This window comes from Oncorhynchus keta, chromosome 14 (genome assembly GCF_023373465.1).
Source record: "Oncorhynchus keta strain PuntledgeMale-10-30-2019 chromosome 14, Oket_V2, whole genome shotgun sequence".
Lineage (NCBI taxonomy): Eukaryota > Metazoa > Chordata > Actinopteri > Salmoniformes > Salmonidae > Oncorhynchus > Oncorhynchus keta.
This window is the reverse complement of record NC_068434.1, coordinates 13084443-13101866: the sequence shown is the minus strand read 5'-3', so window position 1 is coordinate 13101866 and position 17424 is coordinate 13084443. Positions and strand designations below refer to the sequence as shown.

General features: G+C 39.1%; 1 protein-coding gene across 3 annotated transcripts in view; it reads left to right on the top strand.

Moving 5' to 3' along the window:
- Positions 1–15500: 15500 nt before the first annotated feature.
- The window catches only part of LOC118392863 (glutamate receptor ionotropic, delta-2-like), a 716766-nt gene continuing 714842 nt past the window's right edge, over positions 15501–17424 (top strand). For 2 of the 3 annotated variants that reach the window (XR_008063741.1, XR_008063742.1), the window contains exon 1: positions 15501–16349. Coding sequence is in view for 1 of the 3 variants with exons in the window: in XM_052461119.1 (XP_052317079.1) it covers positions 16262–16349 (88 nt within the window). In the remaining 2 variants the exon portion in view is untranslated. The remainder of the gene's footprint in view (positions 16350–17424) is intronic. The other variant, XM_052461119.1, reaches the window with a different exon arrangement.

The window sequence follows — 17424 nt, the reverse complement described above, 5'->3', positions numbered from 1 at the left end:
TTTGTCTGTTAACTTAACAAGCAGATATCTGATGGCATCTGTGAACATCAAAGCTTGTTCTGACATTTTGACATCTCTTTACCTGGTGTGAACTGCCTTGTTTATTCAACCTCCTAATGAGCCAGGCAGCTGACATATAAGGGAGACCTCTGCTGTTTAGTGCTGGTACTCCAAACATCATGATTTGAAATGGACTTTAAAAATTCAGTAACAGTTGCATATTGTTTTGTGTCCATTTTATTTGATTATATCTCATGTCCAGGTCCAGAAATGTGGATAGTGATGAAGGCATTCAAGCGATCCTCCGCTCTTTCAAGCAGGCTAGGAGTGACAGCCTGAGCTAACAGCTCTGTGATTCCGCACTGGTTTTGTGAACAGCTCCCTCTCCTCGCCCTGAGAGACTGGCAGAGATTGTGTTGGAGCCGAGCCTTGTTTCAGCACTGTTTTAGTGAACAGCTCCCTCTCCTCGCCCTGAGAGACTGGCAGAGATTGTGTTGGAGCCGAGCCTTGTTTCAGCACCGGTTTAGTGATCAGCTCCCTCTCCTCGCCCTGAGAGACTGGCAGAGATTGTGTTGGAGCAGAGCCTTGTTTCAGCACCGGTTTAGTGATCAGCTCCCTCTCCTCGCCCTGAGAGACTGGCAGAGATTGTGTTGGAGCAGAGCCTTGTTTCAGCACCGGTTTAGTGATCAGCTCCCTCTCCTCGCCCTGAGAGACTGGCAGAGATTGTGTTGGAGCAGAGCCTTGTTTCAGCACCGGTTTAGTGATCAGCTCCCTCTCCTCTCCCTGAGAGACTGGCAGAGATTGTGTTGGAGCAGAGCCTTGTTTCAGCACAGGTTTAGTGATCAGCTCCCTCTCCTCGCCCTGAGAGACTGGCAGAGATTGTCCTGGAGCAGAGCCTTGTTTCAGAACAGGTTTAGTGGACAGCTCCATTGATCTAAACTGGACCATGGGAAACGTCTCGTGCCTCATTGCCTCTTGAAATTTCCAACCATCCTTGACTCTCACCTTATGGTCGAGAGTTACTCCTGGATCATTACCCATGAGAGGCTCATCTCTACGTCTCAGTTCAATCCCCCGCCTGAGGGGCTAGGCTTCTCTCAAGGGAAAGAGAGAGGAACGAAAAAAGAAGAAGAAAACAACATCTGTGCCTCTGGGCAGCACAGTTATAACATTTGACAGCAGAGTGACCATGTTGTGATCTTTGATCAGCTGTCACCCATCTCTCTTGTCTCTATCAATATGTTGTCCTCCCTGACTAGGATCTGTAGCATGGTAATGCTGAAGTCGACACGTCTTTTGTCACACTCCGGGGTGAAGTTTCCCCTAGGTGCAGGTCTAGTATCAGCTTCCTCTCCCCCAATCCTAACCCTAACTATTAGTGGGAAAATTGCCAAACTGAACCAAGATCAGTGTCTAGAGGCAACTTCTCCTTACACATCTTGGTACACCTGTAACGTCAATATATTTTATGTCTCTATAGCAGACAACCAATGTATTCCCCTTGTGATTTTTACCATTGTGATGTTCTGTAGTGTATCAATCTCATGGCAGTTTGATTGGTTCCCAAAGAAATGCTGCCAGCCTCTTTTCTCTGGAGGTGTCTGAGATGACATCCTATTCACTATACAGTGAATACTTTTGACTTGGGCCCATAGCGTTCCCTATGTAGAGAACCTCGATGAAAAACATCTTCTACTGACTCCACAGAGGTCATTGTGTCAGTAATAAATGTCCTTGTGCATAAAGCTTCTGTTTACCCGAGATTAAAGTGGAAGGTACCCGTAACTCCTGAATCAACTCCGTGGCCTTTTTCATTCTGGTGTCGATAAGGAAGCACTTTGATTGTGTTTGTTTGTTGCTATCAATTATTCACAGAGTGCGGATCACAATGTTTGGGTCTCTTCATTTCAGCTGCAGATTTAGTGCCAGAGAACGCCACTCTGGCTTGGTGATATAATGGTGCTTATAGTGGTGCCTGTGTCTCCATTGGGTTCAATTGCGAACAAACCCATATATTTCTCTCTGTCTCATTAAGGCTAAGTAGGAATACAAAAGGAGCATAGGCTCATAGCACTTCCAAAATGTGCCAGGGAGATAAACAAAAGGCGGCACAAGATAAGGAACCTGTTATACTGCAAATGTGTATATCAACTGTATATTTGTATATCCACTGTATATCCACTGTATATTTGTATATTCACTGTATATCCACTGTATATTTGTTTATCCACTGTATATTTGTATATCCACTGTATATTTGTATATCCACTGTATATTTGTATATTCACTGTATATCCACTGTATATTTGTTTATCCACTGTATATTTGTATATCCACTGTATATTTGTATATTCACTGTATATCCACTGTATATTTGTTTATCCACTGTATATTTGTATATCCACTGTATATTTGTATATCCACTGTATATTTGTATATCCACTGTATATTTGTATATTCACTGTATATCCACTGTATATTTGTATATCCACTGTATATTTGTATATCCACTGTATATTTGTATATCCACTGTATATTTGTTTATCCACTGTATATTTGTATATTCACTGTATATCCACTGTATATTTGTATATCCACTGTATATTTGTATATCCACTGTATATATATTTATCCACTGTATATTTGTATATCCACTGTATATTTGTTTATCCACTGTATATTTGTATATCCACTGTATATTTGTTTATCCACTGTATATTTGTATATCCACTGTATATTTGTTTATCCACTGTATATTTGTATATCCACTGTATATTTGTTTATCCACTGTATATTTGTATATCCACTGTATATTTGTTTATCCACTGTATATTTGTTTATCCACTGTATATTTGTATATCCACTGTATATTTGTATATCCACTGTATATATATTTATCCACTGTATATTTGTATATCCACTGTATATTTGTTTATCCACTGTATATTTGTATATCCACTGTATATTTGTATATCCACTGTATATTTGTATATCCACTGTATATATATTTATCCACTGTATATTTGTATATCCACTGTATATATATTTATCCACTGTATATTTGTATATCCACTGTATATATATTTATCCACTGTATATTTGTATATCCACTGTATATTTGTTTATCCACTGTATATTTGTTTATCCACTGTATATTTGTATATCCACTGTATATTTGTTTATCCACTGTATATTTGTATATCCACTGTATATTTGTATATCCACTGTATATTTGTATATCCACTGTATATATATTTATCCACTGTATATTTGTATATCCACTGTATATTTGTATATCCACTGTATATTTGTTTATCCACTGTATATTTGTTTATCCACTGTATATTTGTATATCCACTGTATATTTGTTTATCCACTGTATATTTGTTTATCCACTGTATATTTGTATATCCACTGTATATTTGTATATCCACTGTATATTTGTTTATCCACTGTATATTTGTATATCCACTGTATATTTGTATATCCACTGTATATTTGTTTATCCACTGTATATTTGTATATCCACTGTATATTTGTATATCCACTGTATATTTGTTTATCCACTGTATATTTGTATATCCACTGTATATTTGTATATCCACTGTATATTTGTTTATCCACTGTATATTTGTATATCCACTGTATATTTGTATATCCACTGTATATTTGTATATCCACTGTATATTTGTTTATCCACTGTATATTTGTTTATCCACTGTATATTTGTTTATCCACTGTATATTTGTATATCCACTGTATATTTGTTTATCCACTGTATATTTGTTTATCCACTGTATATTTGTATATCCACTGTATATTTGTATATCCACTGTATATTTGTATATCCACTGTATATTTGTTTATCCACTGTATATTTGTTTATCCACTGTATATTTGTATATCCACTGTATATTTGTATATCCACTGTATATTTGTATATCCACTGTATATTTGTATATCCACTGTATATCCACTGTATATTTGTTTATCCACTGTATATTTGTTTATCCACTGTATATTTGTTTATCCACTGTATATTTGTATATCCACTGTATATTTGTATATCCACTGTATATTTGTATATCCACTGTATATTTGTATATCCACTGTATATTTGTTTATATTTGTTTATCCACTGTATATTTGTTTATCCACTGTATATTTGTATATCCACTGTATATTTGTATATCCACTGTATATTTGTATATCCACTGTATATTTGTATATCCACTGTATATCCACTGTATATGTGTGTGTCCACTGTATATTTGTATGTCCACTGTATATCCACTGTATATTTGTATATCCACTGTATATCCACTGTATATTTGTATATCCACTGTATATTTGTATATCCACTGTATATTTCTATATCCACTGTATATCCACTGTATATTTGTATATCCACTGTATATTTGTATATCCACTGTATATTTGTATATCCACTGTATATCCACTGTATATTTGTATATCCACTGTATATTTGTATATCCACTGTATATCCACTGTATATTTGTATATCCACTGTATATTTGTATATCCACTGTATATTTGTATATCCACTGTATATCCACTGTATATTTGTTTATCCACTGTATATTTGTTTATCCACTGTATATTTGTTTATCCACTGTATATTTGTTTATCCACTGTATATTTGTATATCCACTGTATATTTGTATATCCACTGTATATATATTTATCCACTGTATATTTGTATATCCACTGTATATTTGTATATCCACTGTATATATATTTATCCACTGTATATTTGTATATCCACTGTATATCTGTATATCCACTGTATATTTGTTTATCCACTGTATATCTGTATATCCACTGTATATTTGTATATCCACTGTATATCTGTATATCCACTGTATATTTGTTTATCCACTGTATATCTGTATATCCACTGTATATTTGTTTATCCACTGTATATCTGTATATCCACTGTATATTTGTTTATCCACTGTATATCTGTATATCCACTGTATATTTGTTTATCCACTGTATATCTGTATATCCACTGTATATTTGTTTATCCACTGTATATCTGTATATCCACTGTATATTTGTTTATCCACTGTATATCTGTATATCCACTGTATATTTGTTTATCCACTGTATATCTGTTATCCACTGTATATTTGTTTATCCACTGTATATCTGTATATCCACTGTATATTTGTATATCCACTGTATATCTGTATATCCACTGTATATTTGTATATCCACTGTATATCTGTATATCCACTGTATATTTGTATATCCACTGTATATCTGTATATCCACTGTATATTTGTATATCCACTGTATATCTTGTATATTTGTTTATCCACTGTATATTTATATCCACTGTATATTTGTATATCCACTGTATATTTGTATATCCACTGTATATTTGTTTATCCACTGTATATTTGTATATCCACTGTATATTTGTTTATCCACTGTATATTTGTATATCCACTGTATATTTGTATATCCACTGTATATTTGTATATCCACTGTATATTTGTATATCCACTGTATATCCACTGTATATTTGTTTATCCACTGTATATTTGTATATCCACTGTATATTTGTATATCCACTGTATATTTGTTTATCCACTGTATATTTGTTTATCCACTGTATATTTGTTTATCCACTGTATATTTGTTTATCCACTGTATATTTGTATATCCACTGTATATTTGTATATCCACTGTATATTTGTTTATCCACTGTATATTTGTTTATCCACTGTATATTTGTATATCCACTGTATATTTGTATATCCACTGTATATTTGTATATCCACTGTATATCTGTATATCCACTGTATATCTGTATATCCACTGTATATTTGTATATCCACTGTATATTTGTTTATCCACTGTATATTTGTATATCCACTGTATATTTGTATATCCACTGTATATTTGTATATCCACTGTATATTTGTATATCCACTGTATATTTGTATATCCACTGTATATTTGTATATCCACTGTATATTTGTATATCCACTGTATATTTGTATATCCACTGTATATTTGTATATCCACTGTATATTTGTATATCCACTGTATATTTGTATATCCACTGTATATTTGTATGGCCACTGTATATTTGTATATCCACTGTATATTTGTATATCCATTTGTTTATCCACTGTATATTTGTTTATCCACTGTATATTTGTATATCCACTGTATATTTGTTTATCCACTGTATATTTGTTTATCCACTGTATATTTGTATATCCACTGTATATCTGTATATCCACTGTATATTTGTTTATCCACTGTATATTTGTTTATCCACTGTATATTTGTATATCCACTGTATATTTGTATATCCACTGTATATTTGTATATCCACTGTATATCTGTATATCCACTGTATATCTGTATATCCACTGTATATTTGTATATCCACTGTATATTTGTATATCCACTGTATATGCATTCGGGAAAGTATCCAGACCCCTTTTTTCCCACATTTGGTTGTGTTACAGCCTTGTTCTCAACGTGATTAAATGAATTGTTTTCCTCATCAATCTACACACACACAATACCCCATAATGACAAAGCCAAAACAGGTTTTTAAAAATGTTTGCGAATGTATAAAAAAACAAAACAGAAATATGTTATTTACATAAGTATTCAGACCATTTGCTATGAGACTCAAAATTGAGCTCAGGTGCATCCTGTTTCCATTAATCATCCTTGAGATGTTTCTACAACTTGATTGGAGTCCACCTGTGGTGAATTCAAGTGATTGGACATGATTTGGAAAGGCCCACACCTGTCCATATAAGGTCACACAGTTGACAGTGCTTGTCGGAGCAGGTTTTTCTGGTAGAGTGGCCAAACGGAAGCCACTCATCAGTAAAAGGGACATGACAGACCGCTTGAAGTTTGCCAAAAGGCACCTAAAGGATTTAGACCATGAGAAGAAAATACATCTCTGGTCTGATGAAACCAAGATTGAACTCTTTGGCCTGAATGCCAAGCGTAACATCTGGAGGAAACCTGGCATCATCCCTACGGTGAAGCATGGTGGCACAGCCAGAAGAGGACTGGCCACCCCTCATAGCCTGGTTCCTCTCTAGGTTTCTTCCTAGGTTCTGGCCTTTTCTAGGGAGTTTTTCCTAGCCACCACCATGCTTCTACACCTGCATTGCTTGCTGTTTGTGGTTTTAAGCTGGGTTTCGGTACAGAACTTTGAGATATCAGCTGATGTAAGAAGGGCTTTATAAATTATTATTATTTTTTGTTTTTAATTTTTGGTGGCAGCATCATGCTATGGGGGATGTTTTTCAGCGGCAGGGACTGGAAGACTAGTCAGGATCGATGGAAAGATTAATGCAGCAAAATTCAGAGAGATCCTTGATGAAAACCTGCTCCAGAGCGTTCAGGATCTCTCTGAATGTTCCCCAGCCAGAGCTCGGACTTGAACCCAATTTTTAACATCTCTGGAGAGACCTGAAAATAGCTGCGTAGTGACGCTCCCTATCCAACCTGAGCTTGAGAGGATCTGCAGAGAATAATTGGAGAAACTCCCCAAATACAGGTGTGCCAAGCTTGTAGGCTGTAATCGCTGCCAAAGGTGCCAAAGGTGCTTCAACAAAGTACTGAGTAAAGGGTCTGAATACTTATGTAAATGTAATATTTTAGTTTTTTATATTTAATACATTTGCAAAAATGTATAACAACTATTTTAGCTTTTTCATTATGGGGTATTTTGTGTAGATTGAAGAGGATTTCTTTGTATTTAATCCATGTTGGAATATGTAACAAAATGTGGAAAAAGTCTAGGGGTCTGAATGCTTTCCGAATCCACTGTATATTGTATGTCCACTGTATATCAACTGTATATCCACTATATATTCACTGCATATCCACTGCTCATCCTCTTATAACTCTATGCTCACTCGAACTACTTTTATATAAGTGTGTTGTCTGAGTATGTTGTCCATCACTAGCAGCATCATATCACCAAGTAACATTCTGAGTATGTTGTCCATCACTAGCAGCACCATATCACCAAGTAACATTCTGAGTATGTTGTCCATCACTAGCAGCATCATATCACCAGGTAACATTCTGAGTGTGTTGTCCATCACTAGCAGCATCATATCACCAGGTAACATTCTGAGTATGTTGTCCATCACTAGCAGCATCATATCACCAAGTAACATTCTGAGTATGTTGTCCATCACTAGCAGCATCATATCACCAGGTAACATTCTGAGTATGTTGTCCATCACTAGCAGCACCATATCACCAAGTAACATTCTGAGTATGTTGTCCATCACTAGCAGCATCATATCACCAGGTAACATTCTGAGTGTGTTGTCCATCACTAGCAGCATCATATCACCAGGTAACATTCTGAGTATGTTGTCCATCACTAGCAGCATCATATCACCAAGTAACATTCTGAGTATGTTGTCCATCACTAGCAGCATCATATCACCAGGTAACATTCTGAGTGTGTTGTCCATCACTAGCAGCACCATATCACCAGGTAACATTCTGAGTATGTTGTCCATAACTAGCAGCATCATATCACCAAGTAACATTCTGAGTATGTTGTCCATCACTAGCAGCATCATATCACCAAGTAACATTCTGAGTATGTTGTCCATCACTAGCAGCATCATATCACCAAGTAACATTCTGAGTGTGTTGTCCATCACTATCTGAGTGTGTTGTCCATCACTAGCAGCACCATATCACCAAGTAACATTCTGAGTATGTTGTCCATCACTAGCAGCATCATATCACCAAGTAACATTCTGAGTGTGTTGTCCATCACTAGCAGCATCATATCACCAGGTAACATTCTGAGTATGTTGTCCATCACTAGCAGCATCATATCACCAAGTAACATTCTGAGTATGTTGTCCATCACTAGCAGCATCATATCACCAGGTAACATTCTGAGTGTGTTGTCCATCACTAGCAGCATCATATCACCAAGTAACATTCTGAGTATGTTGTCCATCACTAGCAGCATCATATCACCAGGTAACATTCTGAGTGTGTTGTCCATCACTAGCAGCATCATATCACCAAGTAACATTCTGAGTATGTTGTCCATCACTAGCAGCACCATATCACCAAGTAACATTCTGAGTATGTTGTCCATCACTAGCAGCATCATATCACCAGGTAACATTCTGAGTGTGTTGTCCATCACTAGCAGCATCATATCACCAGGTAACATTCTGAGTATGTTGTCCATCACTAGCAGCATCATATCACCAAGTAACATTCTGAGTGTGTTGTCCATCACGAGCAGCATCATATCACCAAGTAACATTCTGAGTATGTTGTCCATCACTAGCAGCATCATATCACCAGGTAACATTCTGAGTGTGTTGTCCATCACTAGCAGCACCATATCACCAGGTAACATTCTGAGTATGTTGTCCATCACTAGCAGCATCATATCACCAAGTAACATTCTGAGTATGTTGTCCATCACTAGCAGCATCATATCACCAAGTAACATTCTGAGTATGTTGTCCATCACTAGCAGCATCATATCACCAAGTAACATTCTGAGTTTGTTGTCCATCACTATCTGAGTGTGTTGTCCATCACTAGCAGCACCATATCACCAAGTAACATTCTGAGTATGTTGTCCATCACTAGCAGCATCATATCACCAAGTAACATTCTGAGTGTGTTGTCCATCACTAGCAGCATCATATCACCAGGTAACATTCTGAGTATGTTGTCCATCACTAGCAGCATCATATCACCAAGTAACATTCTGAGTATGTTGTCCATCACTAGCAGCATCATATCACCAGGTAACATTCTGAGTGTGTTGTCCATCACTAGCAGCATCATATCACCAGGTAACATTCTGAGTGTGTTGTCCATCACTAGCAGCATCATATCACCAGGTAACATTCTGAGTGTGTTGTCCATCACGAGCAGCATCATATCACCAGGTAACATTCTGAGTGTGTTGTCCATCACTAGCAGCATCATATCACCAGGTAACATTCTGAGTATGTTGTCCATCACTAGCAGCATCATATCACCAAGTAACATTCTGAGTATGTTGTCCATCACTAGCAGCATCATATCACCAGGTAACATTCTGAGTGTGTTGTCCATCACTAGCAGCATCATATCACCAGGTAACATTCTGAGTATGTTGTCCATCACTAGCAGCATCATATCACCAGGTAACATTCTGAGTGTGTTGTCCATCACGAGCAGCATCATATCACCAGGTAACATTCTGAGTGTGTTGTCCATCACTAGCAGCATCATATCACCAGGTAACATTCTGAGTATGTTGTCCATAACGAGCAGCATCATATCACCAGGTAACATTCTGAGTGTGTTGTCCATCACTAGCAGAATCATATCACCAGGTAACATTCTGAGTGTGTTGTCCATCACTAGCAGCATCATATCACCAGGTAACATTCTGAGTGTGTTGTCCATCACGAGCAGCATCATATCACCAGGTAACATTCTGAGTGTGTTGTCCATCACTAGCAGCATCATATCACCAGGTAACATTCTGAGTGTGTTGTCCATCACTAGCAGCATCATATCACCAGGTAACATTCTGAGTATGTTGTCCATCACTAGCAGCATCATATCACCAAGTAACATTCTGAGTGTGTTGTCCATCACTAGCAGCATCATATCACCAGGTAACATTCTGAGTGTGTTGTCCATCACTAGCAGCATCATATCACCAGGTAACATTCTGAGTGTGTTGTCCATCACGAGCAGCATCATATCACCAGGTAACATTCTGAGTGTGTTGTCCATCACGAGCAGTATCATATCACCAGGTAACATTCTGAGTGTGTTGTCCATCACTAGCAGCATCATATCACCAGGTAACATTCTGAGTTGTGTTGTCCATCACGAGCAGCATCATATCACCAGGTAACATTCTGAGTGTGTTGTCCATCACGAGCAGTATCATATCACCAGGTAACATTCTGAGTGTGTTGTCCATCACGAGCAGTATCATATCACCAGGTAACATTCTGAGTGTGTTGTCCATCACGAGCAGCATCATATCACCAGGTAACATTCTGAGTGTGTTGTCCATCACGAGCAGTATCATATCACCAGGTAACATTCTGAGTGTGTGTAAATGTACTTGTTGAATAAAGGTGATTCTGAAAACAGTCGTCATTCAATGAGATTTTAATCAGGGCTGTGTGGAATACATAGGATATCCAGGGAGAAACCAAGACAAGTCATGAACAATGTCTGTGTTTATACCTCTGCACTGAACAAACTTTACTCTGATAGCTTTTCAGCTATTTCAGTGTGGTTACGTCTCTTCTTCCAAGGCAGACAGAAGGTTAGTAAACCTCTGTTTTATGTTGCTGACAGGAATCAGAAGCTATGATAATAACTGTAGGGCTTTTAGTCACTGTCCACTTCAGTGCAGACAGAGACAGACAGACAGACAGACAGACAGACAGACAGACAGACAGACAGACAGACAGACAGAGGTAGACACTTTTCTCTGGTCAAGCGATGAAGCAGCAACTCTCCAACACAGAAGTGTCCTTGAGGCAGGGACAGCGTGCATACTAAGTCACTCATCACACACCTGAATTGCTATTTTTATCTCTGCCTCTGTGATGCCGGGTCTCACAGGCTGTCGTAAGCTCATCACAAACATTTATAAACACCCCTTGATTAGATCTAAAGCCACGCGCCACCTCTTCACCAAGGTGACATTCTCCCATGTCCTATACACACAACCTGACGGTGAACCTCCACGCCACGGAAGGGAACATCCCCGTTGTGCTTTAGTCAACATTCCTGTCTACAGTACACATGTACTGTACTACTGTACTGCCTCACACAGTCGGTTTCAAGGAATTGGTGTAAAATGTTTTTACTTGCCTAAGTTACGTGCCTGACTGCTGTGTTTATCTGCCTCTCTCTGTCTGTCTGTCTGCCTCTCTCTGTCTGTCTGCCTCTCTCTCTCTGTCTGTCTGTCTGTCTGTCTGTCTGTCTGTCTGTCTGTCTGTCTGTCTGGTCTGTCTGTCTGTCTGTCTGTCTGTCTGTCTGTCTGTCTTTCTGTCTCTCTGTCTGTCTGTCTGTCTGCCTCTGTCTGCCTCTCTGTCTGTCTGCCTCTCTCTGTCTATCTGTCTGCCTCTCTTTGTCTATCTGTCTGTCTGTCTGTCTGTCTGTCTGTCTGTCTGTCTGTCCGTCCGTCCGTCCGTCCGTCCGTCCGTCCGTCCGTCCGTCCCGTCTGTCTGTCTGTCTGCCTCTCTCTGTCTATCTGTCTGTCTGTCTGCCTCTCTCTGTCTATCTGTCTGTCTGTTTGCCTCTCTTGGTCTCTCGGTCCGTCTGTCTGTCTGCCTCTCTGTCTGTCTGTTTGCCTGCCTGCCTGTTTATCTGCCTGTCCCTCTTTCCACCAGTCGGTATGTCTTGACCTCTGTCTACTAGTCGGTCTGTCTTGACCTCTGTCCACCAGTCGGCCTGTCTTGACCTTTGTCCACCAGTCGGTATGTCTTGACCTCTGTCCACCAGTCGGCCTGTCTTGACCTCTGTCCACCAGTCGGCCTGTCTTGACCTCTGTCCACCAGTCGGGTCTGTCTTTACCTCTGTCCACCAGTCGGCCTGTCTTGACCTCTGTCCACCAGTTGGTCTGTCTTGACCTCTGTCCACCAGTCGGCCTGTCTTGACCTCTGTCCACCAGTCGGTCTGTCTTGACCTCTGTCCACCAGTCGACATGTCTTGACCTCTGCGTTGCTGATCATAGCCTGCATTAACATGCTGCACCTCCCCTTATCACATGCCTCATCCAATCACTGTAGTTAATGGGGCTGCGCCAAGACACTGTTCTCTCATCAATCGAAACAAGGCACATGGACATAAAAATTTAAATGAAATGTGTGCAAAACTCATATTGAAAGTAGCGTACTATGGTAAATGTTTTGTTCGAGATAATGGTGGTTTCGGCTGTGCATTATCATGCTGAAACATGAGGTGATGGCGACGGATGAATGGCACTACACTGGGCCTCAGGATCTCGTCACGTTATCTCTGCGCATTCAAATTGCCTTTGATAAAGTGCAATTGTGTTCATTGTTCGTAGCTTATGCCTCCCCATACCATAACCTCACCGCCCCCATGGGGCACTCTGTTCACAACGTTTACATCACCAAACCGCTCGCCCGGACGACACCATACACGCTGTCTGCCATCTGCCCGGTACAGTTGAAACCGGGATTCATCTGTGAAGAGCACACGTCTCCAGCGTGCCAGAGGCTATGGAAGGTAAGAATTTCCCCACTGAAGTCTGTTACGACACCAAACTGCAGTCAGGTCAAGAACCTGGTGAGGACGACGAACACACAGATTAACTTTCCTGAGACAGTTTCTGACAGTTTGTGCAGAACTTCTTTGGTTGTACAAACCCACAGTTTCATCAGCTGTCTGCGTGGCTGGTCTCAGATGATCCTGTTGGTGAAGAAGCCTGATGTGGAGGTCCTGGGTTGGCGTGGTTACACAAAGTTCAGAGAAATAAGCTGTTGGTGCGTATGGAACATTTTAGGGATCAAAAATCGCAGCTCATTAAACATGTTGCATTTATATTTTTGTTCAGTGTAGTTCTGCTAACTCCATTTTTGGTGGAAACCTGTTGTCAAGAACCATTCGAGTAACACAACTTCGAAGTATTTCAGTGTTCAATACGTAAAGTAATGGTTATCATTTTAAGTTGTAAATACTTAACAGTTTTGTGTTTTATAAAAATTTTAAAACTAAATTGCATGATGTATTCTGAACTGTAAGGAAGTTACTTGAACATGAATATTTGTTGTAGTGAACATAAAAATGTAGGGCCCCTTTTACTTAAATTATTCATCTTCCTTACACTTTTTTTTTGCCAGTGTAAGTAGTTCTAATTAGTCATTTTCAGTGGTTGTGTCTAAATATTTAACATTGTTTTATATATGTGACAATGTGCCATTTTAACCCACGTTAGCAGGCATTGTTGAGCACAGTGCTCATTCCTCTAGCTAGCAGATAGCGCTGTAAACATCACAGGGTGCTGCATTAGCCTCTGTCGCTAAGAGTTGTGCACATGACCTTGTTGATGGTGGGAATGGATTGTCTCATGATTGAACGTCAATTTGACCAAAGGGTTTTGATATCCGTTCATCATGATCAATTATACCTGATAGCACAACAAACTGCTTAATACTATTTTAGAAATATATGTTAAATATAAACCGAGTGGCGCAGCGGTCTAAGGCACTGCATCACAGTGGTAGAGGAGTCACTACATACCCGGGTTTGATCCCGGGCTGTATCACAACCGGCCGTGATCGGGAGTCCTATAGGGCGGCGCACAATTGGTAGTCAATGTCTGACTACTTCTTTATTATTTTACATAAAGACATAAAAACTATAGAATCAAGTAAGAACAATTGATTTAATAAATGTTATATTGACTTTAAAATATTAAATAACCATAACTTGTAAAAACGCAACTTTAGATTAGCAGAACATAAATAAATACACTGAACAAAAACATAAATACAACATGTAAAGTGTTGGTCCCATGTTTCATGAGGTGAAATAAAAGATCCCACAAATGTTCCATATGCACATAAAGCTTATTTCTCTCAAGTTCTGTTGACATCCCTGTTCGTGGCATGTCTCCTTTGCCAAAATAATCCATCAACCTGACAGGTGTGGCATATCAAGAAGCTGATGAAACAGCATGATCATTACACAGGTGCACCTTGTGCTGGGGGGAAATAAACGGCCTCTCTAAAATGTGCAGTTTTGTCACACAACACAATGCCACAGATGTCTGATATAAATACTATGCCATTATCTCTTGGCTAAGAGTTGTTGAAATGGTTGCATGTTGTGTTTATATTTTTGTTCAGTATAGTTATATTTACTCAATAACCTACAATTGAACTGTACTCAAAAACATTAAGTGACTAGAAATCTTATTGACATATGAGTTAGTTCCATTTTCATGATTTTAGTTCTATTGACCATTGGATATTTTTTAGTAGCGACTTCTCAATTTCTTTAATGAGTTAAATTAAGCAGTTACTTTTTACAATGTGTAAACTATGTCAAGTTTCCACTCTAGTGCAATCAGTCTTCTTTAGTGAACATCCATGTTGCATGAAAGTTATGGGGCAATGACAGTTGTGAAACAATGACATTTGATTGAAAAGATAGACATTTAAAACACAAACTGATTTCCCTTTATTCCCACCTTCACTTCCTGAAATGTAGGCTATTGTTCAAAAGCGATCACGTGCCAAAGTGTTATCCTCCAGGATCCTTAATCCAGGATCGTCATCAGATTAAGATTATGCCCAGGGACCCCCCATTTATGAGACCGATGGAGATGGAGTGCCCGCCACTGAACTAGGGCGGAGCTTGGCCAGATTACCCCTCTCGGTTCATTTTAGATAGCCTACCCCCCCGCCCTCTGTGCATCTCTCCCTCTCCCTGCCTCCGTCAGTCATCCTCCCAGGTAATTCTGGTCCAGACAATGCGCGGCTGGCAACTGCTGCTGTCCGTGTAGTTGGCTCTCTACAGGGCCTTCTCCCACACAGTATACCTCATCCTCCGAAGGCTAGAGACAATCCGCATGCGGAGCGGTCATCGCGCGCACCGTGGCGAATTTTCACTTGATTTTCTGTCGCAGAAAAGAGTGGTCCCTATAGCTTGCCAGTATCTCGGAATATGGTGGTCCTTGTTAAATATGAATGAGTTCTCATTTTTTACGTCTTACATGGCAGTGATGGATACAGTTTTAGAATCCGCATGAAAATTGAAGTTTTGCGTTTCGTTTGATTCATTAAAGCTTGCAAAATGCGTCGTGTCTAAGGCAGAATCTACGGTCTCGACCAAATCAGCCCAGGACCTGCGTATGAGAAAAGCAAACCCGTGCTTTTCTAATATTTAGCAAACATTGCATTTGGCTTGCATTCATCCCCAGTTTTGGACTGATCGGATGCGTCAGCGTTGGAAGCGGCTGTGGAGAACCCCATAGCTTTCGGCATGATTTGATGTAACTGGATTTTTTAACAGGGTAACTGGATATCTCTTACCTTTTAACTGAGAACAGCTACATTCAAGTCAAGAAGCAAACTCCATCAAGAGATAGATCCATCCCTATATGGACTAAATCTTGGTTCTTCGGGATTTAAAACTAGCAAATCACACGCATCTTGTTCGGCGCTTCTTGCGAAAATAGCCTTAAACTGTGGGAGACATGAAAGTTGTTTCAGCAGTGTTGTTCCTTGCCATATTTTGGAGTCTGGAGTGGGAGCCCGTGCTTTCTGATTCAATCATACACATCGGTAAGTTGCCTTCTTCCAACATCAGTAGGCTAATAAGGATGCCATGCCTCTGTGCATAGATTTGCCTCTGCATAGATTTTTGGTATAAGCAAATAATTTGTACCACCACACACCACTAACGGTGTGGACAGTGTCCGTTCCCGTAGCATGATATTGGTACACGGATACACGGATATTAAATATAAGCAATTAATCCCCCCTCACAAAATAAGAATAATAATGTATTTAACAGCATGCGCCATTGCGCATAATGGCTAATGAAGTTGCCTGCTGAGTTTTGCACACACTTACCATGTATGTTTTAATTTGGGTATTTCATCTCATGTTTTTACATTTAATAACGTAAAGGCGGGAAATGTGAATAACTAAAATGTAATATGAACATAGTGATTAGCCTATGGGTATTGTGTTTACTGTCTCAAATCGCTTGCTACCTGAAAACAGGTGATATGAAAAGTCCGTGATGTCTGCCGATTAGGGAGGAATATGCTGATATTCAATTTCTTGAAACAATGTATCCACGTTTACACATAACCTACATGCAATGCAGCTGGAATAGCCTTAACAATATAGGCCCGTGCCTACCACTGTGGGAAGTGTGTTAATGTTGAGTGGCATATCGAAAAGGGGTGTAGGAAAATTGTTGTTAGATACTTCTTATAATGTAGGATGTAAGAGAATGGTCAGCTGAGAGATGTCTGCATCGTGCATGTCTTGTGCGCATGTATATAGGTTACTATTTGGATGGACATGAATTGTGATATCAAATGGGGGAAAATCCACTCGTGTGTGTGTGTGTGTGTGTGTGTGTGTGTGTGTGTGTGTGTGTGTGTGTGTGTGTGTGTGTGTGTGTGAGAGAGAGAGAGATGCACACCAATTTGGGGTGTCAACGATCGCACCTTGCAGCACACTGATGGTTTTAAAATAGAGCTACAGGCCTAGAGGCTATGTGCTTAACATAAAAAGCTGCAGGTTTACCTAATCTAAAACCACTATTTCTATATATTAGTTTGTAATCCCTTAACCTGTTTAGTACATTGGCCTTCTTTATATTGGATTATTCCAACCCCCAATA